Here is a 25,653-nt window from a genome sequence, read left to right as displayed (position 1 = left end):
GTTCTATGAGGTGTCACTCTAAAACGGCTCCCTCTGAAACTGAATAAACATCCTCTCAGGTTCCACTTGAAAACATTAGCAAAGTCATAATTCTCCATACACTACACAGCAAAGAAGAATATTACTTTTCTTTAAAAAAAAGATCCACCAGTCATGAGGAATCAGACAGATCAAGAGGTATGCTTAGATATACAGAAAAACAGACATATTTTTGACATAGAATTAAACATACTCATTATGGCTCTAGATTCCAGGTGTTTGAAAAATGCAAAATTCTGCTGCTTTGAATATACCTTGTATCCCTCATTTACTCAAGTGTTTCCTTTATTTTGGCAGTTACCTGTACATAACATTCTAGGACAAACACATGCCATACAGCAATTAGCTGCTACACACTAATTTAACTGCTACACACTAGCTCAGGGATTAAAAGCATATCAGGGTGAAGGGACACTGCACCAATGCTTGAACAGCTTCCTGCTATCCTACAAAAACTCTAGTTTAGTTTCCTGTCAAGTCAAACAGCAGTCACCTAGCCATCTTCCATCTCTTCACTGCTTTCGTCAACTCAACTGAGAGATAAGTCGCGCTGTTCAGTGTTCCCTCACTGCATCTGCGCTCTCCACAGTCCTAAAGCCATCTAGTCAATCAAAGCCTTTGCGCCCGCTCCAAGGCGTCCACATGGTCCTAAAGCCAACTCCTGAACTCTTTTCTCTCCAATCTGAGCAAGATTGACAGCGCTCTGATCCAATGAGAATGGGGGGAGGGGCAATTAAGGGTGGCCAGTCATATTTTATATACCTGGCCAGGTATATCAAATAATTATCTTTCAAGTGATTATCACTGGTGAAAGTAGAGAGCCAACAGAGACACTACTAGAGGCAAACACTCAGTCAGGTGAGTGGACAGGTTTATTTACCAAGGGGACATTTCTTAACACTTGGATAGAAATGTAATGTATTGGGTAGACATCACTATCTTTTGTAGATAACTTGGGGCAGTTCTACAATACATTATACAGTACAAATGGGTACTACAGTAGATTGTTTATGGTTCCAATGTCTCTTATTGTGTTATTGTTTCCAATAGTTCAACATTGTGAGAGACGGTAAGAGAGGTAGAGGTAGTGCCCTTAAAGGTTTGACTCTACAGTTCTTGTTGAGACTATTCACTCATAACTCACAGGACCTAACATCCTAGCTGAGTCCAGACTGGAGCCATGTCTCCAGAGAAGGAAAGCAATGGTCTTGAAAACTACGCATTTGCTGTGAGTATGTACAGATTTATTCCAATGCTGGAGGATTATGTTGACATTTTCTGCTGTGACTATGAGTAGAGATTATGTTGTTATTGGACCTATCAACATTTACTGGCTGTAAGGCTGGAAACTTTTAGGGCTACATACGTTTGCAAGTGCAACCTATTACATGTATAGGTTTTGACATAGATTAATGTGTAAACTCAAACAAAGAAACAAATTCCCACTGATTTTCAGCCTTGGTGATGTATTGATCTCTTCCTCTTACCAAACCACCATAGCATAACACAGGTGGTGCTTTCCAGATTGCGTATGCCTACCATTGTAAAAACTTGCTAGAATAGTGAGTTTATCGTTTCCCAAAAGTCAGAGTGAATTCATAAGAACTGAGTGACTTGAGCACCTTTGAATGGGTCTTGTTTACATGCATGCTATTTCAACCCAACAGTCACATTAATGAAAGAATCTGTACTCTAGTATGGGTCTGGTGAAGCAGAATGAAGCTGCTCATTCTTAGTAGGCTGAGAAGTGTTGTTTTCTTATGGAACAGCGGGGACGATCACCTGAGCCTCAACATTCTAGTCCCTTATGCATAACTATCTTATTTGGCTCTCTGGTGCAAATCATTGACTGCAGTGTTGTCTTATTCAAACATTAGAAGTCATGTGTTATTGGCCAATTATTGGCCAGTATTACTGCTAATGCATGCCAACAGTCTACATGCATCTCTGAGGCAATCTATTCAGCTAGCACTGATAGGCTAGCGTTGGTGCACAACTACTGTACGTGACATGGGTTTCCAGAATGTCTTAATATTGACTGTCAACAAACAAAAATACACTTTCAGTAAATCATTGGAAACCCCTTTGAGTGATATTATGCTATATTATGGGTAATATTATGCCTGTGTGATGAGTGATATTATGCCTGTGTGATGGATGATATTATGACTGTGTTTTGAGTGATATCGTGCCTGTGTTATGAGTTCTATTATGCCTTTATTATGGATGATATTATTGCTGTATTATAAGTGTTGTGGCCTATTATGCCTGTGTTATGGTTAATATTATGCCTGTGTTATGGGTAATATTATGCCTGTGTTATGGGTAATATTATGCCTGTGTTATGGGTAAGGTTGCAAACAGAGGGTATATTACTGTAAACTACAAGCATTTTGGTAACTTTCAAGGATTTTATGTAATTTATCACAAGACATCTAGTGGCCCTTTTGGGTACTTCAGATTATCACGTGTCTGTATTTATCTCTGGCCCTCTGTGTGGCTTTATCACATGTAAAATATCTAAAAAATAAAATAATAGAATGACAAAGCTGGAAAACATGATCCTAAATATAAACCATCAATTTAGTGAATACCATTGGTGTTTAATATGAGGGTATCAGCAAGATATATCCTTAATCTTTTTTTACACACTTTGATTTATTTTACTATTCAATATGTCTTTGTTGTAAATGTTTTGCTGCCAAACTAGTGGCAGGTGAAAAAAATCAATAGTTGGAAGAGTTGCAGAGTTAATCGAAAATAATGCCATTGTTGATTAGATGTTTTTTTCATTAATTAAGCTATTTTCTCTTGAACCATATGGTCTGTCCACTAGAAACTCATGGACAATATGGAAACAGATATAAAAAATGAATACTATACTGTATGTGACATTTTTATTTATTTATTTAAGGATAAACATCCAAAATTACCATAGATGATCATAGATCACCTGATAATTGACCTTTCGCTAAGCCCCACCCCAGAATTTTGGGCAACCACTCGCAGTGCTCCAATTAATAGCAACTGTCGTCGAGTCCAACACCTCGGACAAGCTCACGTTTAAATCACATGAAAGCCAGGCTGTGGCTGTTTTCTTCCAAAAATAAATATTTAAATGGAAAAATAATTTAAAAGTGCTCCAGGAATACTTGCTACTGTGAACACAGTTTGACATCATTGTGAAGGCATTTCGCCAGTGGTTGAATGGGGAATTGGTCTTCCCGGAAAATTTTTGTCCGAAGTTGCAACAGTAACGAAGGGGGGCGGGGCTTAGCGAAGGGTCAATTACTAAAGATTCCGTTAACTGGTAAATTACTGGTAGCTTTGCAACCCTAGTTATAAGTGATATTACGCTTTTGTTATAGGTGATATTATGCCTGTAGTATGAGTGATATTATGCCTGTATTATTGGTAATATTATTCCTGTATTATGGGTAATATTATGCCTGTGAGTCAGCCCATTTGGGATTAAACAGAAGAAAATGGACTGAAACAGAGATGGACAGCCTGGAATTGCCCAATAAGAGACACTAATTTTCCTTTTCCGTTGCAGAATGTTTTGAAATGTTTTCCATTACCTTAATGAATGAGACCTTGCTTTCTGTCCTGTAGATTAATGGGCGTTTCTGTGAGCTGGAGAAGAATGGAGAGGTCTCTGAACTCTCTGAGGAGGATGACAAGAACAAAGTGGCCTACCGTGTCACAGACGTCCCACCCTGGTACCTATGCATCATCCTTGGCATCCAGGTAAGTCCAAGTCCTACTCTGTCTTATTGGAGGCCGCAGGGTTCACTCCTCACTGGTTGAGGTTGGAGAGGTTGGGCCTCCCGAGTGGCGCAGCGGTCTAAGCACTGCATCACTACAGACCCGGGTTCGATCCCAGGCTGTGTCACAGCCAGCCGTGACCGGGAGACCGATGAGGCGGCGCACAATTGGCCCAGGGTCGTCCGGGTTAGGGGAGGGTTTGGCCGGCCGAGATTTACTTGTCCCATCGCGCTCTAGTGACTCCTTGTAGCGGGCCGGGCGCCTGCAAGCTGACTTCGGTCACCAGCTGGACAGTGTTTCCTCAGACACATTGGTGCGGCTGGGTTCCGGGTTAAGCGAGCAGTGTGTCAGGAAGCAGTGCGGCTTGGCAAGGTCGTGTTTTGGAGGATGCATGGCTCTTGACCTTCGCTTCTCCCAAGTCCATAGGGGAGTTGAAGCGATGGGACAAGACTGTAACAATTGGATATCATGAAATTGGGGAGAAAAATGGGTAAAAGTAATCCTCGGGATTCCATTGATTTGATTAGCCAATGGAATCAATTGGATGAACAGTCAAACTAACCTAGTTTCCCAGGATGAATTTGGCCTCAAATGAAAAATAACATCACAAAGTCACATGAGGGCCTCAAGAATATAATCTTAGAGATTCAACTGCGTGAGTTTTGTTGAGGCTGATGGCAAATACTGTTCCTGTACCTGTGATTTCATCTGCTCATCTTGGCCTCATTATTCTCAGTGGATTTAACCCTCATGAGTGCATCTCTTCTTCCTCTCTTCCATCCATCCCTCCCTCTCCTCAGCATTTACTGACAGCGTTTGGGGGGATAATCGCCATCCCTCTGATCCTGTCTCAGGGTCTGTGTCTGCAGCATGACAGCCTGACCCAGGGTCACCTCATCAGCACCATCTTCTTTGTGTCAGGTGTGTGCACCCTGCTGCAGGTCACCTTCGGAATCAGGTGAGTGGAGCTGTGGTTGGTTGGATATGGCTTTGGACAAATTTTTCAACAGCAACATAGTGACTGTTGACATAAATGGGGCCAAAAGCAGGGAGAACAAGGTACAAGGGAGTCAAACTTTTATTTGGTCAATAAAGATAGACCTTGATAAGATATCCTGGGCAACATAAAGGTGGAGCCATCCAACCATGATACTGTAACATTCAGCCCACAACAAGGGAATCTACTAGTCATGAATTGCCAGACATCATAGAGGCGAGGCTAGGCGTTTCTTTGTTGTATTGTCATAAAATCCATGGCAATCTCCTGGAATTTTACTTAAGGCAAAACACAATATCTGATTTGGTTGTCATGCTTTCCAGGAGATCCAGCAGTAGACTATCGTTTATTGTAAATTAGATTGATTTAGCTGATCCATCTGATTAACTAGGTTGTATAGTATGAGCTCTCATGTCTCTTTCTAAGCCTCTGTTGACCTTCGGAGACAGTTTTTCAGGTCAGTGTGCTGCATTAGCCTCACACAATAGCATATTCTCGACTGGGCACTGGGTCTTTGTGAAATTAAAGCCATCAAGAGCTGAATCTCAAAATGAAAACATTTAGTTCTAACTGAAGCACTGCTACTGGAGCTCAGCTCCCCCACTCACACAACTCTAGGTCCTTGAGCCTGAATTGGCAAAGGGTCAATAGAAGAGATTTGCTTGGTCATATGCTTGCAGAAGTGGTGAAGTATATACAGTGCTTTCAGAAAGTATTCACACCCCTAGGCTTTTTCCACATTTTGTTGTTACAGCCTGAATTTTAAATTAATACAAAAAATATGTGTCACTGATCTATACACAATACCCCATAATGTCAAAGTTGAATTATGTTTTTAGATATTTGCACAAATTAATAAAAAATGCTGAAAAGCTGAAATGTCTTGAGTCAAAGAGTATTCAACCCCTTTGTTTATTCAACCCCTTTGTTATGGCAAGTCTAAATAACTTTGGGAGTAAAGATTTGCTTAACAAGCCAGATAATACTGTAAGTTGCATGGACTAACTCTGTGTGCAATAATGGTGTTTAACATGATTTTTGAATGACTACCCCATCTTTGTACCCCACACATACAATTATCTTTGAGGTCCCTCAGTTGAGCAGTGAATTTCAAGCAGATTCAATGACAAAGACAAGGGAGGTTTTCCAATGCCTCGCAAAGAAGGGCACCTTTTGGTAGATGAGTAAAATGTTTTTTTTTTTAAACAGACGTTGAATATCCCTTTGAGCATGGTGAAGTTACTAATTACACTTTGGATGGTGTATCAATACACCCAGTCACTACAAAGATACAGGCGTCCTTCCTATCTAAGTTGACGGAGAGGACGGAAACCGCTCAGGGATTTCACCATGAGGCCAATGGTGATTTTAAACCAGTTACAGAGTTAAATGGCTGTGATAGGAGACACCTGAGGATGGCTTAACAACAACATTGTAGTTACTCCACAATACTAACCTAAATGACTGAAAAGAAGGAAGCTTGCACAGAATAAAAATATTCCAAAAATATGCATCCTGTTTGCAATAAAGCACTAAAGTAATACTGCAAAAAATGTGGCAAAGCATTATGTTTGGGGCAGATCCAACACAACACATCACTGAGTACCACTCTTCAAATTTTCAAGCATGGTGGTGGTTGCATCATGTTGTGGGTATGCTTGTCATCTGCAAGGACTAGGGAGTTTTTTTTAGGATAAAAAGAAAAGGAATATAGCTAAGCACAGGCAAAGTCCTAGTGGAAAACCTGGTTCAGTCTGCTTTTTAACAGATACTGGGAGACAAATCCACCTTTCAGCAGGACAATAACCTAAAACGCATGGCCAAATATACACTGGAGTTACGTACCAAGATGACATTTAATGTTCCTGAGTGGCCTAGTTACAGTTTTGACTTAAATCAGCTTGAAAATCTATGGCAAGACTTGAAAATGTCTGTCTAACAATGATCAACACCCAACTTGACAGAGCTTGAATAATTATTTTGAGAATAATGGGCAAATTTTGTACATTCCAAATTTACAAAGCTCTTACAGACTTACCCAGAAAGACACAGATGTTTAATCGCTGCCAAAGGTGATTCTAACATGTATTGACTCAGGGGTTTAATACTTACGTAATCAAAATACATTAGTGTTTTATTTTCCATTAAAAAAAGATGATAGAATGTTTCTTCCACTTTGACATTATAGTATTTTGTGTAGATTGTTGACAAATAAATTACAATTAAATCCATGTTAATTCCACTTTGTAACACAACAAAATGTGGAAAAAGTCTAGGGGTGTGACTACTTTCTGAAGGCACTGTAGTTGTCAAGCTTGTGGAGGTTAGGTTAACTGCTGTAATTACTGTAGGTGGTGGTTTGTTTTTATGTCATCTATGTCATCTATGTCCAAACCATGATGAGCTGATATAATCTGGTAATACACTTTCAAGAGTATAGTTATTGGGCCGTTCTTGATTTGTGGTGGCATTTGGGCCTTTTGGAAGAAATGTACTTCATTTTTCTAGATTTGTCATTTAAATATAATATAATATGCCATTTAGCAGACGCTTTTATCCAAAGCGACTTACAGTCATGCATGCATACATTTTCTTTTGTGTATGGGTGGTCCCGGGGATCGAACCCACTACCTTGGCGTTACAAGCGCCGTGCTCTACCAGCTGAGCTACAGAGGACCACCCATACACAAACATTTTTTTTTACATCATGGCCTATAAATGTACATCGTCCCATTCTAAATTAACTAATATGCAGCTTAATGACTTTAAATAATTGTTACCATTATGATAACATTGTGCCACCAGTAGGAGTAGTAACGACGGTAACACCAATGACACATTTGAGGTTATTAAGGCTTTTCTTAAATTGAGGCCTTTAAAAATAATTTACAAAATGTGATTTCGTTAGTCATTTTTGCTCACAATGCAATTTCCCTTCATTTAAATTTAGTAACACCAATGACACTTAGAATTTAGACACCCCATATCAGCAATGGAATCCTGAAATGTATGTGTGATTAGCTAATAATTTTCTTTAATATAGATCCCTCCCGCAATAACCGTTTGCCGCTTCAGGGAATGCTCAAGGTCCTTGTAAATCCTTCTAATGAGTGATTTTCAAGGTGGTAACACCAATTACATAAAACTAAGGGACACATTCTATTTGTAAAACAAAAAAGGTATTGTAGTTGCCTTCTTTGTTTTATTAATCTATTCAATATCCGAAATACTTTTGTTTACTTTCCAGCATTCAAAATAATAGATAATGTCACTACTGGGACAAGACAATTTGCTTGCCCTAACTACTTTAAACAATGCATACACATAATATTTTGTAGTATAAAGGACTTGCATTACTATTTGTAATTAGGGGTTCACAGCAAAGCTGACATGGTCAAATAACTCAAGCATAGACTGGTAACTTTTTTCTAATTTGGAACACGGAAACTAGAGGACATGAGTAACGTGGTCAAAAAGAATGGCACTGATTGGCCTATAGGTGGCGCTGTAATAAGCAGCCTCACTTAAACCCTCATATCCGCCACCCCGTTTGTCCTAGAGACTTGAAACTTTGTATGTAGGTGTTTTGCTTCAAGGACCCATACGGACCGTCAGGTTAAATTTTCCTCCATCTTGGACATTTTGGAAAACCTTTTGAAAAACGTATTCTCATGAACCATAAGTCCAAATAACATGGTGCATCTCTTAACGTAGGATTGGTTGAGTTATTGATAATAAGGAAATCTGATTTTATTTGTCCATTTAAATACTTTGTAACTCCACTCCACAATGGCTTACAGATGTAGGATCTTAATTGGATCACTCTTTTATTTTCCTGCTGTAGCAAATTGGCTCAAATTAAGATCCTACATCTGTATGTAATGCTAATGCTCAAAATCATCTGCAATCATCTTCTCCTCATGAACCATACATCAGATTCATTCCATTAAATAAATTGCTGAATTCAAATACAGTGGGGGAAAAAAGTATTTAGTCAGCCACCAATTGTGCAAGTTCTCCCACTTAAAAAGATGAGAGAGGCCTGTAATTTTCATCATAGGAACACGTCAACTATGACAGACAAAATGAGGAAAAGAAATCCAGAAAATCACATTGTAGGATTTTTAATGAATTTATTTGCAAATTATGGTGGAAAATAAGCATCAACCTAGTCCCAGATCTGTGTAGAACAAGAGGATGTCCAACCATAACCTACAACTCCTGCTTCACAAGACAAGTCTGTTTCTGATTATACTACAAAGTGGAAGAATTCCTTATGTAATAGTCTAAAGATTCTAGCCAGAACATCTGATCTCTGCAATTTGCCTCTATCTCCCTCCTCCCCTATCTATCTCTCTCCCTATCCCTCAGACTGCCCATTGTTCAAGGGGGTACCTTTGCCTTGCTGGCTCCCTCCATGGCTATGCTTTCAATGCCAGAGTGGACGTGCCCTGCCTGGACCCAGAATGCTTCCCTGGTCAACACCACCTCTCCTGAGTACATAGAGGTGTGGCAGAGCCGCATGCGAGAGGTGAGTGACACATTACTAAACATAAAGGTTCTCCTAAATGACTAAAATGTAAATGTAAAGAAAGAAAGAGAGCAAATGTAACCATGTTTTATCATTTCTTGTTAACTCTTGATACTCCACTATCTACACTACCGGACAAACGTTTTAGAACAAATCAAAAAATCGAATCAAATCAAAATGTATTTGTCACATGCGCTTACTTACAAGCCCTTAACCAACAATGCAGTTTTAAGAAAGAATACCAAAAAAAAAATCACAAGAAAATACAATATATAATAATACGAAATAAAAGTAACAAATAATTAAAGAGCAGCAGTAAAAATAACAATAGCGAGGCTATATACAGGGGGTACCGGTACCGAGTCAATGTGCGGGGGCACCGGTTAGTCGAGGTAATTGGGGTAATATGTACATGTAGGTAAAGTTATTAAAGTGACTATGCATAGCTAAAAAACAGAGAGTAGCAGCAGCGTAAAAGAGGAGTGGGGGGGCAATGCAAATAGTCTGGGTAGCCATTTGATTAGATGTTCAGGAGTCTTATGGCTTGGGGGTAGAAGCTGTTTAGAAGCCTCTTGGACCTAGACTTGGCGCTCCGGTACCGCTTGCCGTGCAGTAGCAGAGAGAACAGTCTATGACTAGGGTGGCTGGAGTCTTTGACAATTTTTAGGGCCTTCCTCTGACACCACCTGGTATAAAGGTCCTGGATGGCAGGAAGCTTGGCCCCAGTGATGTACTGGGCCATACGCACTACTCTCTGTAGTGCCTTGCGGTCGTAGGCTGAGCAGTTGCCATACCAGGCAGTGATGCAACCAGTCAGGATGCTCTCGATGGTGCAGCTGTAGAACCTTTTGAGGATCTGAGGACCCATGGCAAATTTTTCAGTCTCCTTAGGGGGAATAGGTTTTGTCGTGCCCTCTTCACGACTGTCCTCGTGTGCTTGGACCATGTTAGTTTGTTGGTGATGTGGACACCAAGTAACTTGAAGCTCTCAACCTGCTCCACTACAGCCCCGTCGATGAGAATGGGGGCGTGCTCGGTCCTCTTCTTTTTCCTGTAGCCCACAATCATCTCCATACTCATTCTTAATTTTTACTATTTTCTACATTGTAGAATAACAGTGATGTAGCGGGTGATTTTGACGGAGTCAGGCGGAGGAGGGTAAATCACAGAATAAATTGTTTATTCAGCAAATACAGCAGTACACAGCAATGTGTAAAACACTACAGTGCGGTAATAATGGCGCACTGGAGAAAACAAAGCACATGGGTGAATATCCCGGCTATACAAAAATATAAGAAGGCACAGGGGAGGAGCTTGGGTGGCATGCCCGAGCGTTGGGATAGGACAGCGCCTACTCCTACCTCGGACGCATCCACCTCCACTACGAACAGCAATGATGGATCGGGATGGGCCAGTACCGAGGCTGATGTGAACAGAGCCCTCAGGTTACTGAAAGCCCTGTCAGCCTCAGCAGACCAGTGGAGCCGGGATGGCCCACCCTTCAACAGAGAGGTGATGGGAGCTGCGACCTTGCCAAAGCCCCGGATAAACTTCCGATAGTAATTGGCAAAGCCAATAAAGCGCTGCACCTCCTTTACCGTGGTTGGAGTCGGCCAATTACGAACGGCTGAAATGCGGTCTCTCTCCATCTCCACATCTGAGGTGGTGATCCTATGAAGGAGACGAACTGTTGGATGAACAGAAACTTTTCTGCCTTGGCATATAGGTCATGCTCCAACAGTCGGCCCAGCACTCTGCGAACCAGGGACACATGCTCGGTGCGCGTAGCGGAATACACCAGAATGTCATTGATGTAGACCACCACACGGCGACCAAGCATGTCCCGAAACACCTCGTTCACAAAGGACTGGAAGACTGATGGAGCATTACGGAATACTCGTAAGGCATCACCAGGTATTCATAATGCCCCGTGGTTGTGCTTTATGCTGTCTTCCACTCGTCCCCTTCCCGGACAAACAACAGGTTGTCCGCACTCCTGAGATTGAATTTCGTGAAGAAGCGCGCCCCATGCATTGATTCGATAACAGAGGAGATGAGGGGTAGAGGGTAACTATAGCTAATGGTAGTTTGATTAAGTGCACGGTAATCAATGCAAGGGCGCAGACCTCCGTCTTTCTTCTTCACGAAAAAGAAACTTGAAAAGGCGGGCGAATTGGAGGGACATATGAACCCCTGGCGTATGTCTCCATAGCCTCTGTTTCAGTCTGCGACAGGGGATATACATGACTCCTGGGAGGCACAGCGTCTAACCGGAGGTTCATAGCGCAATCCCCCGCCCGATGGGGTGGTAATTTGGTTGCCTGCGTTTTGGAAAACGCATGCGCCAAGTCGAGGTATTTGGGGGAAATGCGCACGGTGGAGGTACTCTTTGGACTTTCCACCGTGGTTGCACCAACAGAAACAGCTAGACACCTACCCTGACACTTTCGTGACCACCCTGTGAGAACCCTCTGCGGCCATGAAAAGGTGGGGTCGTGTAGTGATAGCCAGGGAAGACCCAACACAACAGGGAAATCAGGGGACTCAATAATATAAAAGGTGATTTGCTCTCTAGGGGTCTCTTGCATAATCATCGTAACTGGTGCTGTAACCTCCCTAACAAAACCTGACCCTAATGGTCGACTGTCAAGTGCTTTGACATACAGTGAGGGAAAAAAGTATTTGATGATTTTGTACGTTTGCCCACTGACAAAGAAATGATCAGTCTATAATTTTAATGGTAGGTTTATTTGAACAGTGAGAGATAGAATAACAACAACAAAATCCAGAAAAATGCATGTCAAAAATGTTATAAATTGATTTGCATTTTAATGAAGGAAATAAGTATTTGACCCCTCTCAATCAGAAGGATTTCTGGCTCCCAGGTGTCTCTTATACAGGTAGCGAGCTGAGATTAGGAGCACAGTCTTAAAGGGAGTGCTCCTAATCTCAGCTTTTTACCTGTATAAAAGACACCTGTCCACAGAAGCAATCAATCATTCAGATTCCAAACTCTCCACCATGGCCAAGACCAAAGAGCTCTCCAAGGATGTCAGGGACAAGATTGTAGACCTACACAAGGCTGGAATGGGCTACAAGACCATCGCCAAGCAGCTTGGTGAGAAGGTGACAACAGTTGGTGCCATTATTCGCAAATGGAAGAAACACAAAAGACCTGTCAATCTCCCTCGGCCTGGGGATCCATGCAAGATCTCACCTTGTGGAGTTGCAATGATCATGAGAACAGTGAGGTATCAGCCCAGAACTACACGGGAGGATCTTGTCAATGATCTCAAGGCAGCTGGGACCATAGTCACCAAGAAAACAATTGGTAACAATCTCCCGAGTGGCGCAGTGGTCTAAGGCACTGCATCGCAGTGCTAGCTGTGCCACTAGAGATCCTGGTTCGAATCCAGGCTCTGTCGTAGCCGGCCGTGACCGGGAGACCCATGGGGCGCAGCACAATTGGCCCAGCGTCATCCAGGGTAGGGGAGGGAATGGCCGGCAGGGACGATGGTAGAGCATTGCGTTTGCAACGCCAGGGTTGTGGGTTCGTTTCCCACGGGGGGCCAGTATGAAAAATAAAAAAAGAATGTATGCACTCACTAACTGTAAGTCGCTCTGGATAAGAGCGTCTGCTAAATGACTAAAAATGTAAAAAATTGTAACACACTACACCGTGAAGGACTGAAATCCTGCAGTGCCTGCAAGGTCCCCCTGCTCAAGAAAGCACATATACATGCCCGTCTGAAGTTTGCCAATGAACATCTGAATGATTCAGAGGAGAACTGGGTGAAAGTGTTGTGGTCATATGAGACCAAAATGGAGCTCTTTGGCATCAACTCAACTCGCCGTGTTTGGAGGAGGAGGAATGCTGCCTATGACCCCAAGAACACCATCCCCACCGTCAAACATGGAGGTGGAAACATTATGCTTTGGGGGTGTTTTTCTGCTAAGGGGACAGGACAACTTCACCGCATCAAAGGGACGATGGACGGGGCCATGTACCATCAAATCTTGGGTGAGAACCTCCTTCCCTCAGCCAGGGCATTGAAAATGGGTTGTGGATGGGTATTCCAGCATGACAATGACCCAAAACACACGGCCAAGGCAACAAAGGAGTGGCTCAAGAAGAAGCACATTAAGGACCTGGAGTGGCCTACCCAGTCTCCAGACCTTAATCCCATAGAAAATCTGCGGAGGGAGCTGAAGGTTCGAGTTGCCAAACGTCAGCCTCGAAACCTTAATGACTTGGAGAAGATCTGCAAAGAGGAGTGGGACAAAATCCCTCCTGAGATGTGTGCAAACCTGGTGGCCAACTACAAGAAAAGTCCAACCTCTGTGATTGCCAACAAGGGTTTTGCCACCAAGTACTAAGTCATGTTTTGCAGAGGGGTCAAATACTTACTTCCCTCATTAAAAGGCAAATCAATTTATAACATTTTTTAAATGCATTTTTCTGGATTTTTTTGTTGTTATTCTGTCTCTCACTGTTCAAATTAACCTACCATTAAAATTATAGACTGATCATTTCTTTGTCAGTGGGCAAACTTACAAAATCAGCAGGGGATCAAATACTTTTTTCCCTCACTATAGACTATTAGCTAAAGACCTGTCCATAAAGTTCCCAGCTGCGGCTGAATCGACCAGCGCCTTACACTGGGGTACTATCAGGGAAGTTGACGTGTATGGTGAAGTGCACATTAGAGGGCTCTGAACGAGTGTGGGTTTGCGCTACCTGGGGTGACGAGAGAGTGCCCTGCCTGCCGCCTCCAGACCCAGAAGAACTCTGACGACAGTGTGCAGCAGAATGTCCTCTCTTGCCACAAGAGTGACACTGGATCTGTCGTCCTCCGTTCTCCCAGATCGCTGCACCACCCAGCTCCATCAGAACGTGATCCTGGTTGAACGTGGTTCCTCCTCCCATGGGGCGGCGCACAATTGGTCCAGCGTCGTCCAGGGTAGGGGAGGGAATGGCTGGCAGGGATGTAGCTCAGTTGGTAGAGCATGGTGTTTGCAACGCCAGGGTTGTGGGTTCGATTCCCACGGGGGGGTATGAAAAAAATGAAAATAAAAATAATGTATGCACTAACTGTAAGTCGCTCTGGATAAGAGCGTCTGCTAAATGACTAAAATGTAAATGTAAATGTTGAAAGTGGGTGAAACGGGCAAGCCCCTTCCAGGACGTCCTCTCGAAGCCAGCAGGTTGTTCAATCGGATGGCCATGTCCACCAGTTGGTTGAAAGTCAACGTGGTATCCAGGCAGGCTAGCTTCCTTCGGCCGCCCTCACGCAGGCTGCATCGGAAGTGGTCGATGAGGGCCAGCTGGTTCCACCCGGACCTAGCCGCTAGAGTTCTAAACTACAGGACAAAATCTTGCGCGGTCCTTGTCCCCTGCCTCAGATGGATCAGACGCTCGCCCGCCTCTCTTCCCGGGGGGATGATCGAAGACTGCCTGGAAGATGCGAGCGAACGCCCCGTAGTTGTCCAAATCATCTCCTCCTTCACTCCAGACCGCGTTGGCCAACTCCAGGGCTTTCCCCGAGAGGCAGGAGATGAGGGCGGACACCTTCTCCCGCTCCGATGGAGCCTGGCTGATGGAAAAATAGAGGTCCAGCTGCAGGAGGAAACCCTGGCAGCGGGCCGCTGTCCCGTCGTATTCTCTCAGTCGAGATAGGTGAATACCTCTGGGTGCTGGGGTGTGGATCCGGTCGCCCAAGCTGGCTAACATGTTGGAATGCTCCCGGACCCGCTTTACGACTCCAGGCATATTCCCCGCTCCTGCTGACTCCATGCTGTTGGGTGTGTGATTCTGTAGCGGGTGATTTTGACGGAGTCAGGCGCAGGAGGGTAAATCACAGAATAAATTGTTTATTCGGCAAATACAGCAGTACGCAGCAATGCGTAAAACACTACAGTGCGGTAATAATGGCGCACTGGAGAAAACAAAGCACACGTGTGAATATCCCGACGATACAAATATATAAATAAATAAATAGGTCATTTAGCAGACGCTCTTATCCAGAGCGACTAGGGTTAAGTGCCTTGCTCAAGGGCACATCGACAGATTTTTCACCTAGTCGGCTCTGGGATTAGAACCAGCGACCTTTCGGTTACTGGTACAACGCTCTTAACCACTAAGCTACCTGCCTCCACCGAGCTATCATCACCTCCACAATAAACAATCACACACAAAGACATGGGGGGCAGAGGGAATACTTATATAGGTACTGATGAGGGGATGTGAACCAGGTGTGTGTAAAAACAAGACAAAACAAATGGAATGATGAGATGAGGAGTGGCAGTGGCTAGAAAGCCGGTGACGACGAACGCCGGAGCCTGCCCGAACAAGGAGAGGAGGCATTTTCGGAGGAAGTCGTGACAAGTGAAGACATCAAAACTATGAAATAACACATATGTAATCATGTAGTAACCAAAAAAGTGTTAAACAAATCAAAACATACTTTATATTTGAGATTCTTCAAATAGCCACCCATTGCCTTGATGACAGCTTTACACACTCTTCATATTCTCTCAACCAGCTTCACCTGGAATGCTTTTCCAACAGTCTTGAACGAGTTCCCACATTCGATGAGCACTTGTTGGCTGTTTTTCCTTCACTATGCGGTCCGACTCATCCCAAACCATCTCAATTGGGTTGAGGTCGGGGGATTGTGGAGGCCAGGTCATCTGATGCAGCACTCCATCACCCTCTGTCTTGGTAAAATAGCCCTTACACATCCTGGAGGTTTGTTGGGTCATTGTCCTGTTGAAAAACAAATGATAGTCCCACTAAACCCAAACCAGATGGTATAGCATATTGCTGCAGAATGCTGTGGTAGCCATGCTGGTTAAGTATGCTTTGAATTCTAAATAAATCACAGTTAGTGTCACCAGCAAAGCACCCCCACATCATAACACCTCCTCCTCCATGCTTTACGATGGGAACTACACATGCGGAGATCATCTGTTCACCCACACCATGTGTCACAAAGACACGGCGGTTGGAACCATAAATCTCCAATTTGGATTCCAGACCAAACGACAAATTTCCACCGGTCTAATGTCCATTGCTCATGTTTCTTGGCCCAAGCAAGTCTCTTCTTCTTATTGGTGTCCTTTAGTAGGGGTTTCTTTGCAGCAATTCGACCATGAAGGCCTGATTCACACAGTCTCCTCTGAACAGTTGATGTTGAGATGTGTCTGTTAATTGAACTCTGTGAGGCATTTATTTGGGCTGCAATTTCTGAGTCTGGTACCTCTAATGAACTTATTCTCTGCAGCAGAGGTAACTCTGGTTCTTCCATTCCTGTGGCGGTCCTCCTGAGAGCCAGTTTCATCATAGCGCTTGATGGTCTTTGGGACTGCACTTCAAGAAACGTTCCAAGTTCTTGAAATGTTCCATATTGACTGACCTTCATGTGTTAAGGTAATGATGGACTGTTATTTATCTTTGCTTTTTTGAGCTGTTCTTGAAATAATATGGACTTGGTCTTTTCCCAAATAGGGCTATCTTCTCTATACCCCCCCTACCTTGTCACAACACAACTGATTGGCTCAAACGCATTAAGAAGGAAATAAATTCCACAAATTAACTTTAAAGAAGGCACACCTGTTAATTGAAATGCATTACAGGTGACTACCTCATGAAGCTGGTTGTGATCATGCCAAGAGTGTGCAAAGCTGTCATCAAGGCAAAGGGTGGCTATTTGAAGAATCTCAAATATAAAATATATTTTGATTTGTTTTAACACTTTTTTGGTTGCTACATGATTCCATATGTGTGCTATTTCATAGTTTTGATGTCTTCACTATTATTCTACAATGTAGAAAATTGTACAAATGAAGAAATACCCTTGAATGAGTAGGTGTTCTAAAACATTTGACCGGTAGTGTACATATTGTATACACATGAATGTGTTTCACATTAAATAGGATTAAATAGTATTGCTCGTGTTTATTGATATGTATTTGCTCATGTGGTGTGTTTGTATTCCTCTACAGCTGCAGGGCTCCATCATGGTGGGCTCTTTGTTCCAGGTGCTGGTGGGTTTCTCAGGCCTCATCGGTTTCTTCATGCGTTTTATTGGCCCCCTCACCATCGCTCCCACCATCTCTCTGATTGGCCTGTCCCTGTATGACTCGGCTGGAATGAGCGCAGGGAACCACTGGGGCATCTCAACTATGTGTGTACCTCTCAGTATGGTTTCACTCGGAACTCCCCACAAGCCTGTCGTCATCAACTGTTGAACTGGGCCCATATCCACAAAGGGTCTCAGAGTAGAACATTTGTCATAAGTGCTGAGAGAGAGACATTTTACTCCTACTCATATGGGTAAAAATAAAAGCTATGCATGAAGCCTCTTTAGTCATCAGCGTCCCACCTAGTCGACAGATATTTAGGAGACCTCAAGAGCTGTCCTAACCAGTTAAAGTAAAAATCCACTTAAAAAATATATATTTGTATTTCTTTCATTCGTGCACTTTAACATCATGATGCAAAAATCTTCAAAACTTGACTGTTGACATGCAAAACATATTGGGACTGTATTAACAGCGGACTAATGAAAGAAATACAAAAATATAGTTAGTCAGTGGTTCCTGCGCCACATGTAATTGCTTTGGAGTTGTTAATATAATGTTGTGATATTTATGTTTTTAAATGATCAATCCATAAATAATCTAGACCTACATGCGACAGTATCTCTTGTGCGTTTGACAATGATTTCACGAGGCCTATTTCACATGACATGCCTAAATACTTATAACCATTGGGCTAATAACTATACATGTTTCTTTCGATTATTTATCATCATGTTATTCCAAATTATCCCTTTAGAGCGCAACATCTCATTGTTAAAAAAATATACCTACATTGGGCATGCCTGTAAGTTGGGCAATTGAAGGCATCTAGGGCTTATGTTAACTTTGATTGTGTTTGATGAAAATGATAGACCTTTCAAACGTTGTATGCAACATTACATATTAGGATTACACGAACACAAGTCAGCAGCAGGGCAAGAAATAATAGCACCCTCTTGATAAAGCACTCATTGAACAATAGCACACTCGTGGTAAAACACTCTTTGTAGAATAGCACACTCGTGGTAAAATACTCTTTGTAGAATAGCACTTGTGATAATTAGCCTGCAAAGGCACACGTGTATTAATGGGACTTCCCTCTGCTCTCTGAACTAAATCGCTCCATCCTAAATACAGCCAGCCCTGGAGGTCTCTGGGGAAGTGGTGACTAAATAAAAATGGTAGACAAACGAACATATAATAAAGACAATTAAACTAGTCCGCCCGCCAGGACAATCCCAAATCTTTTGCCCGAATACCAGATAATTTGCCCAGGTGGACTAGACAAAGAAAACCGAAATCCTAACTACCTATCTAATGCAAGGGACACAAACTAATAACCCAGTGAGAGCAGTGAAAGGCTTCTCCAACTCTCTCCAAAATACAAACAATAATTATAACCTTGGCTCACTTCCAAAACAGCAATATTAAAACTTCAATACTTTATTAAATGCACAACATTAAAAAGAATCGGTTCACATTACCATGTTATATCTTTAACGTTCCCGGGCTATACCCTGAACGCTCTGACGGCAGTGGTCCCGACTGGACCACCTCTTCTTGTTTCTCTAACTGGGCCCTTTTGGGACGTACTGAAGCTGAACAGGAACGTGCAATGTGTTCTACAGTACCTGGTCACACCTGAAACAAATAGGTTTACCATCTGGATTCCTTTAGAATCTGGGGGATAGCTCACTGTTTGACGCTGCGTTTGAGGACCCAAGTTCCTTTATTACAAGCTCTAGCTGGCTCTGCTGGGCTTAAATGAGGGCTTTTACTTCAGACTGGTTTGCACCTGTACCTTCACAAGAGGCCTGAGACTGAACCACACTAGACACAGGAGAGGACTGATTATACTTGGGCTTAAGCAAACGGTTCTCACACTGTGCCACACACTGGGTGGCAACTTAGAAGTACCAATACATTTTAGCTAAAAACCTGGAAGCCTCTGCCACTTGTGGCCGCTGACACTTGGCCACAAGTGGATCTTCCAGTAAGACAATTACACCAAGCCCACATGTATTATTTATTTTATAGTCTTTTTTGCTCATGTTTATCAAGCGTGCCAATATTTTGGACCTGACTGTAGGCTACATACTGAAGAGTCTTACCCATTCTAAATGCACCACTGGGTGGCGCATTCTGCTTTGTGAACAGAGTTTTTTTCTCTCCTACAGGACAACTGCTCTGATCATCCTGTTCTCCCAGTACCTCCGACACATCCCTGTACCATTCCCCACATACAGCAAGACCAAGAAACTCCACACCTCCAGGATCTACATCTTCCAGCTTCTACCTGTAAATCCATTGGAAAATAAAGGGCTAGATTATATCAGATCTGCCCTAGCCGACATCTGCATAGCGGTTGTTTTGGAGGAGTCGGAGGTGGAAATGTGCTGTCAAATCCACAAGCTACACCCGACTTTATAACCGACAAATTCAAGACACAAGTTCAAACACTCAAATGCGTGATGTTCTATTGTCTACACCGTGATTAGACTGATAGGCTATAAATCCCCCCATCCAAATTAACATGAAAACATGCATTAGCCTGTCATAAATTCTATCATTGATAGAGCCTACACTTTCATTCGCCATTTTGAACTTCTAACGCGGTAGGGATAATATGGAAGGGAGTGGTTGGTGCCACACGAGCAGCCACTCACTGATTTGTCAGCTCATGCCGCAGTTACACCTCCAACACCGCAAAAATATCCACTATGCTCGATAAGACTCAAAGCTGTTCATTGTTCACTTATTGACCTTATAGGGCCCGAAGTTTTCCCTGGTCAGTTCCTGTGGTCTGGAAAAACTCCTGGTCCTGATAATGACTGGTGTAATATTTGCATGTACTGTGTGTGACTTCTTCCTCAGGTGCTCCTTGGCATCACACTGTCATGGCTGATCTGTTACATCTTCACCATCTCTAACGTCCTGCCCCCAGAGCCAGAGCAGTACGGCTACCTGGCTCGCACAGACCTGAAGGGGGATGTCATAGGCCAGGCCCCCTGGTTCAGATTCCCATACCCAGGTACAAAGCACAGCTGCTCAGTGGGATCATAAGCAACTACTCCATTACCTGATAATCAAGTTTTTGCTGGTCCGGTCACATTGTCGGGTCACATGGTCAGAAAAAACAGGGCTTATCACGGTCCTAACCCAACCTTTAGTATTTAGTGCTGTATGGGTAACAAATATGTATGGTTTATCGATATGTATATTAATAGAAATACCCTAATGTATTGTATGTTAACTGGAACCCCTGATTTTGATTCCAATCTCAGGTCAGTGGGGCTTACCAACTGTGAGCCTGGCGGGAGTGGTAGGGATCTTGGCTGGGGTGATATCCTCCATGATAGAGTCGGTGGGGGACTACCACGCCTGTGCCAGGCTATCAGGGGCCCCTCCACCCCCCAAGCATGCCATCAACAGGGGCATTGGCATTGAGGGGCTTGGCTGTCTGCTGGCTGGGGCCTGGGGCACGGGCAACGGAACCACCTCCTACAGTGAGAATGTGGGCGCATTGGGCATAACCAAGGTGAGATGGAATAGAGGCTATTTTTCATTATTACGATCTGGTTTTAGATGTTGACTGCAATATGATTTTAAGCATATTATAGATAAATCATATCAATATTGAAGGTATACTAGCTATTGGCTGGTATACAGTCTCAACAGACATGGTTATTTATTTATTTCTCAGGTTGGCAGTCGGATGGTGATCGTTGCTGGTGGCGTCTTGATGATCATCATGGGACTATTCTGTAAAATTGGAGCCATTTTCACCACCATCCCCACACCTGTGGTTGGAGGAATGTTCTTGGTCATGTTTGGGGTCATATCTGCAGCTGGAGTTTCAAATCTGCAGGTAAATGCAGTTGTATTTACACATTGTATAGTACAATGGCCACTATAGAGACATTTTGCATATGAAGGCTTTTTTAGTCTGACTCGTAGGCAGGGATGCGGAGTAACCGATTACATGTAATCAGTTACATGTAATCTGATTACATAACTGTAATCAGTTAAATTACCTACAAAAATATTGTAATCAGATTACAGATACCTTTGAAAAACTAGATTACTTCTTGGATTACTTTTAAATTCAGAAAGGATGTTTGTAAAAAATGCATTGCTTTCTCAATGACATTCAATTAATCATTGAAAAAAGGCAGAAGTTTAAGTTTGTTCCACCTGAGCGAATCTGACCACAAGTCAGAGACCACAATGATGACACACCAAATGTGTTTGATGTATTGTATTTGTCTCCTTCTAACGCCTCTTAAGGGGAAGGTAATCCAAAAGTAACTCAAAGTAATCAGATTACATTACTCTGTTTGGGTAATACAAAAGTTATGTTGGAGATTAAAATTTTGGACAAGTAACTAGTAACTCTAACGGATTTTAGCAAAATTCAGGTAGCTTTTTAAAAATGCACAGTTTTTTCCTGGAATCAGGAGGGAATAAGCAAGAAATCTGTGAATCTGTTTTTGGTAATTTTTTTGAAAGTTATTAGAATCAAAACAACCCCAATGACTTGGTTGCTTTTCTCTGTCAACTCCTCTCTGCTTATCATTTGACAGTATGCAGACATGAACTCCTCCCGGAACATGTTTATCTTTGGATTTTCCATGTTTTCCGGGCTTGTCATTCCAAATTGGATATTCAAGAACCCGGATGCCATAGCAACAGGTATCAGAGCAGATAATGCATGAAACACTATGACAAAAAAATCACAATTCCTTACAAAAAAGCTGGGTGGAAAAGCTCAACATAAGAACAACATGGAGGGCAAGTGGAGGCCATGCTGCTGAGATCTGAGGTTCCTCTAGTATGTGACTTGGCCCAGTGTGATGAACTGTATTCTCTTTGTCAGGTGTGGTCGAGCTGGACCAACTGCTGCAGGTGCTTCTGACAACCAGCATGTTTATTGGAGGCTTCTTTGGGTTCTTCCTTGACAACACCATTCCAGGTAAGCTTCTACTCAGGAGGACCAGCCTGGTTTTATAGACTAGATGTAACATGGTAAACAAAAATCCGGGACACTCAAATTAGTATGATATGTTACGTTTGGTATGATTACATAAGACAAATGGTTACTTACGGCAAAAATAAAAGTCTAGCAACCCAAAGGTTGTATGTTCGAATCTCATCATGGCTAATTAGCAACTTTGCAACTACAGTGGGGGAAAAAAGTATTTAGTCAGCCACCAATTGTGCAAGTTCTCCCACTTAAAAAGATGAGAGAGGCCTGTAATTTTCATCATAGGTACACGTCAACTATGACAGACAAAATGAGGAACAAAATCCAGAAAATCACATTGTAGGATATTTTGGCCCATTCCTCCATGCAGATCTCCTCTAGAGCAGTGATGTTTTGGGGCTGTCGCTGGGCAACACAGACTTTCAACTCCCTCCAAAGATTTTCTATGGGGTTGAGATCTGGAGACTGGCTAGGCCACTCCAGGACCTTGAAATGCTTTTCGAAGCCACTCCTTCGTTGCCCGGGCGGTGTGTTTGGGATCATTGTCATGCTGAAAGACCCAGCCACGTTTCATCTTCAATGCCCTTGCTGATGGAAGGAGGTTTTCACTCAAAATCTCACGATACATGGCCCCATTAATTATTTCCTTTACACGGATCAGTCGTCCTGGTCCCTTTGCAGAAAAACAGCCCCCAAAGCTCATGATGTTTCCACCCCCATGCTTCACAGTAGGTATGGTGTTCTTTGGATGCAACTCAGCATTCTTTGTCCTCCAAACACGACGAGTTTAGTTTTTACCAAAAAGTTCTATTTTGGTTTCATCTGACCATATGACATTCTCCCAATCCTCTTCTGGATCATCCAAATGCACTCTAGCAAACTTCAGATGGGCCTGGACATGTACTGGCTTAAGCAGGGGGACACGTCTGGCACTGCAGGATTTGAGCCCCTGGCGGCGTAGTGTGTTACTGATGGTAGGCTTTGTTACTTTGGTCCCAGCTCTCTGCAGGTCATTCACTAGGTCCCCCCGTGTGGTTCTGGGATTTTTGCTCACCGTTCTTGTGATCATTTTGACCCCACAGGGTGAGATCATGCGTGGAGCCCCAGATCGAGGGAGATTATCAGTGGTCTTGTATGTCTTCCATTTCCTAATAATTGCTCCCACAGTTGATTTCTTCAAACCAAGCTGCTTACCTATTGCAGATTCAGTCTTCCCAGCCTGGTGCAGGTCTTCAATTTTGTTTCTGGTGTCCTTTGACAGCTCTTTGGTCTTGGCCATAGTGGAGTTTGGAGTGTGACTGTTTGAGGTTGTGGACAGGTGTCTTTTATACTGATAACAAGTTCAAACAGGTGCCATTAATACAGGTAACGAGTGGAGGACAGAGGAGCCTCTTAAAGAAGAAGTTACAGGTCTGTGAGAGCCAGAAATCTTGCTTGTTTGTAGGTGACCAAATACTTATTTTCCACCATAATTTGCAAATAAATTCATTAAAAATCCTACAATGTGATTTTCTGGAGAAAAAAAATCTCTATTTGTCTGCCATAGTTGACGTGTACCCATGATGAAAATTACAGGCCTCTCTCATCTTTTTAAGTGGGAGAACTTGCACAATTGGTGGCTGACTAAATACTTTTTTCCCCCACTGTACTTACTACTTTTTAGCTACTTTGCAACTACTCAAATCTCATCACGGACAACTTTAGCATTTTAGCAAATGTGCAACTACTTAGAATGTTAGCTAACCCTACCTCTAACCTTTATCCTAACTCCTAACCTTAACCCTTACCTTAACCCTAACCTTAACCCCTAACCCTAATGTTAGCCACCCAGCTAACGTTAGCGTTAGCCACCTAGCTAATGTTAGCAACAACAAACGGGATTTTCCAACATATCATACGTATTGCAAATTCGTAACATATTGTATTAATTGAAATTTGTAACAAATGTGAATTTTAATTGATGAAGGACATCCACATATTCATACATACAGTACCATACCAAACGTAACATATCACACTCATTTGAGTGTCCTGGGTTTTACTATGTTACGTCTCCAGTATGGGAGGATGGGGAACACTGTATCTATCCAACTGTTTCACATAGAGTAAAATACACTAGTCCTCCTCTTTCATGTCTACAATATCATAGCCTGTTCTCAGTCTCTGTTATGGATGAGTTGAAGCATTCTATCTCCACTGCTTTGGGCGACACAGGAACCTTGCAGGAGCGGGGCATCAAAGCCTGGAACAAGATCCCCCTTGATGACTCCAGCAACACCTTGGAGAGCAGCGAGGTGTACAACCTTCCATTTGGAATCAGCTCTTGTCTCTCCTCCTACTCCTGGGTTCGATATGTGCCGTTCCTCCCTCCAAATACACCCAGCTCACAGGACAAGACCGAGGTGGACTCTTTGGAGACCATGCAGCAGCCTGTGAAGCCAGAGCTTATCATCAGATCAGTGGCCCTATGAACACTGGCTAAAACAACAACAATAACAGAGGCAGCTCTTGTGACATGGACCTCCTGTTCTGTTCTATTTCGTCTAATATTTTCTACTCACTTCTTGTAAAGATTTGATTATGCATTTTCTAAATTAACTTTTGGCAGGAATATTTTGGCATTTACCCCCTTTTCTCCCCAATTTCATGATTACAATTTTGCCTCATCGCTGCAACTGCCCAACGGGCTTGGGAGAGGCGAAGGTCGAGTCATACATCCTCCGAAACATGACCCGCCAAGCCGTGCTACTTAACACCCGCTTGCTTACCCCGGAAGCCAGCTGCACCAATATGTCGGAGGAAACACTGTTTAACTGACGACCTGAGTCAGCCTGCAGGCTCCCGGCCCACCACAAGGAGTCGCTAGAGCGTCCCCTAACCCGGACTGCGCTGCGCCGTCCTATAGGACTCCCGGACACAGCCTGGGATCCAACCCCAGGCTGTAGTGACGCCACAACACTGCGATACAGTCCCAGACATATTTTGTAAGTAAATTGTTGTAAATTGTTGTTAGTTTTTTTCTTTTTGATGGAACTTGTATTTTACTGATAACACACTGTATAGGAACCGTATAATAATTTTACTAAAATTGCTTTTTAAATAAAAATCTTTAATGTTTTAATAGCTGTAAACATACTTGATTTCCAAGTGTGTCCAGGTTAGCATTAGTAATAAACCTTTCCAAGAGTTTAAAATCAAACAAAAACAAATAAAAAACTGCAATATGATTAAAGTGTATCTCAGAAACTGTCA

The 25,653-nt window shown here is 42.8% G+C and overlaps 1 protein-coding gene across 2 annotated transcripts; it reads left to right on the top strand.

Moving 5' to 3' along the window:
* Positions 1-223: 223 nt before the first annotated feature.
* On the top strand, positions 224-25,653 carry LOC121576961 (solute carrier family 23 member 1). 2 transcript variants are annotated; one of them, XM_041890591.2, is made up of 13 exons: positions 224-897; positions 1,186-1,267; positions 3,655-3,789; positions 4,608-4,765; positions 9,176-9,335; positions 17,340-17,521; positions 19,595-19,715; positions 20,292-20,448; positions 20,702-20,955; positions 21,121-21,285; positions 22,001-22,109; positions 22,294-22,389; positions 24,616-25,653. In XM_041890591.2, exons 2-13 carry the CDS (start codon positions 1,220-1,222, stop codon positions 24,870-24,872), a joined length of 1,842 nt encoding a protein of 613 aa, XP_041746525.1. In that variant the 5' UTR covers positions 224-897; positions 1,186-1,219; the 3' UTR covers positions 24,873-25,653. The 2 variants fall into 2 exon arrangements, with proteins under 2 accessions (XP_041746525.1, XP_041746523.1); XM_041890589.2 differs by having other exon boundaries at positions 1,090-1,267.

This window comes from Coregonus clupeaformis, chromosome 11 (assembly GCF_020615455.1).
Source record: "Coregonus clupeaformis isolate EN_2021a chromosome 11, ASM2061545v1, whole genome shotgun sequence".
NCBI classification, from domain to species: Eukaryota; Metazoa; Chordata; class Actinopteri; order Salmoniformes; family Salmonidae; genus Coregonus; species Coregonus clupeaformis.
The sequence above is the reverse complement of the archived record's forward strand: the minus strand, read 5'-3'. Positions and strand labels throughout refer to the sequence as shown.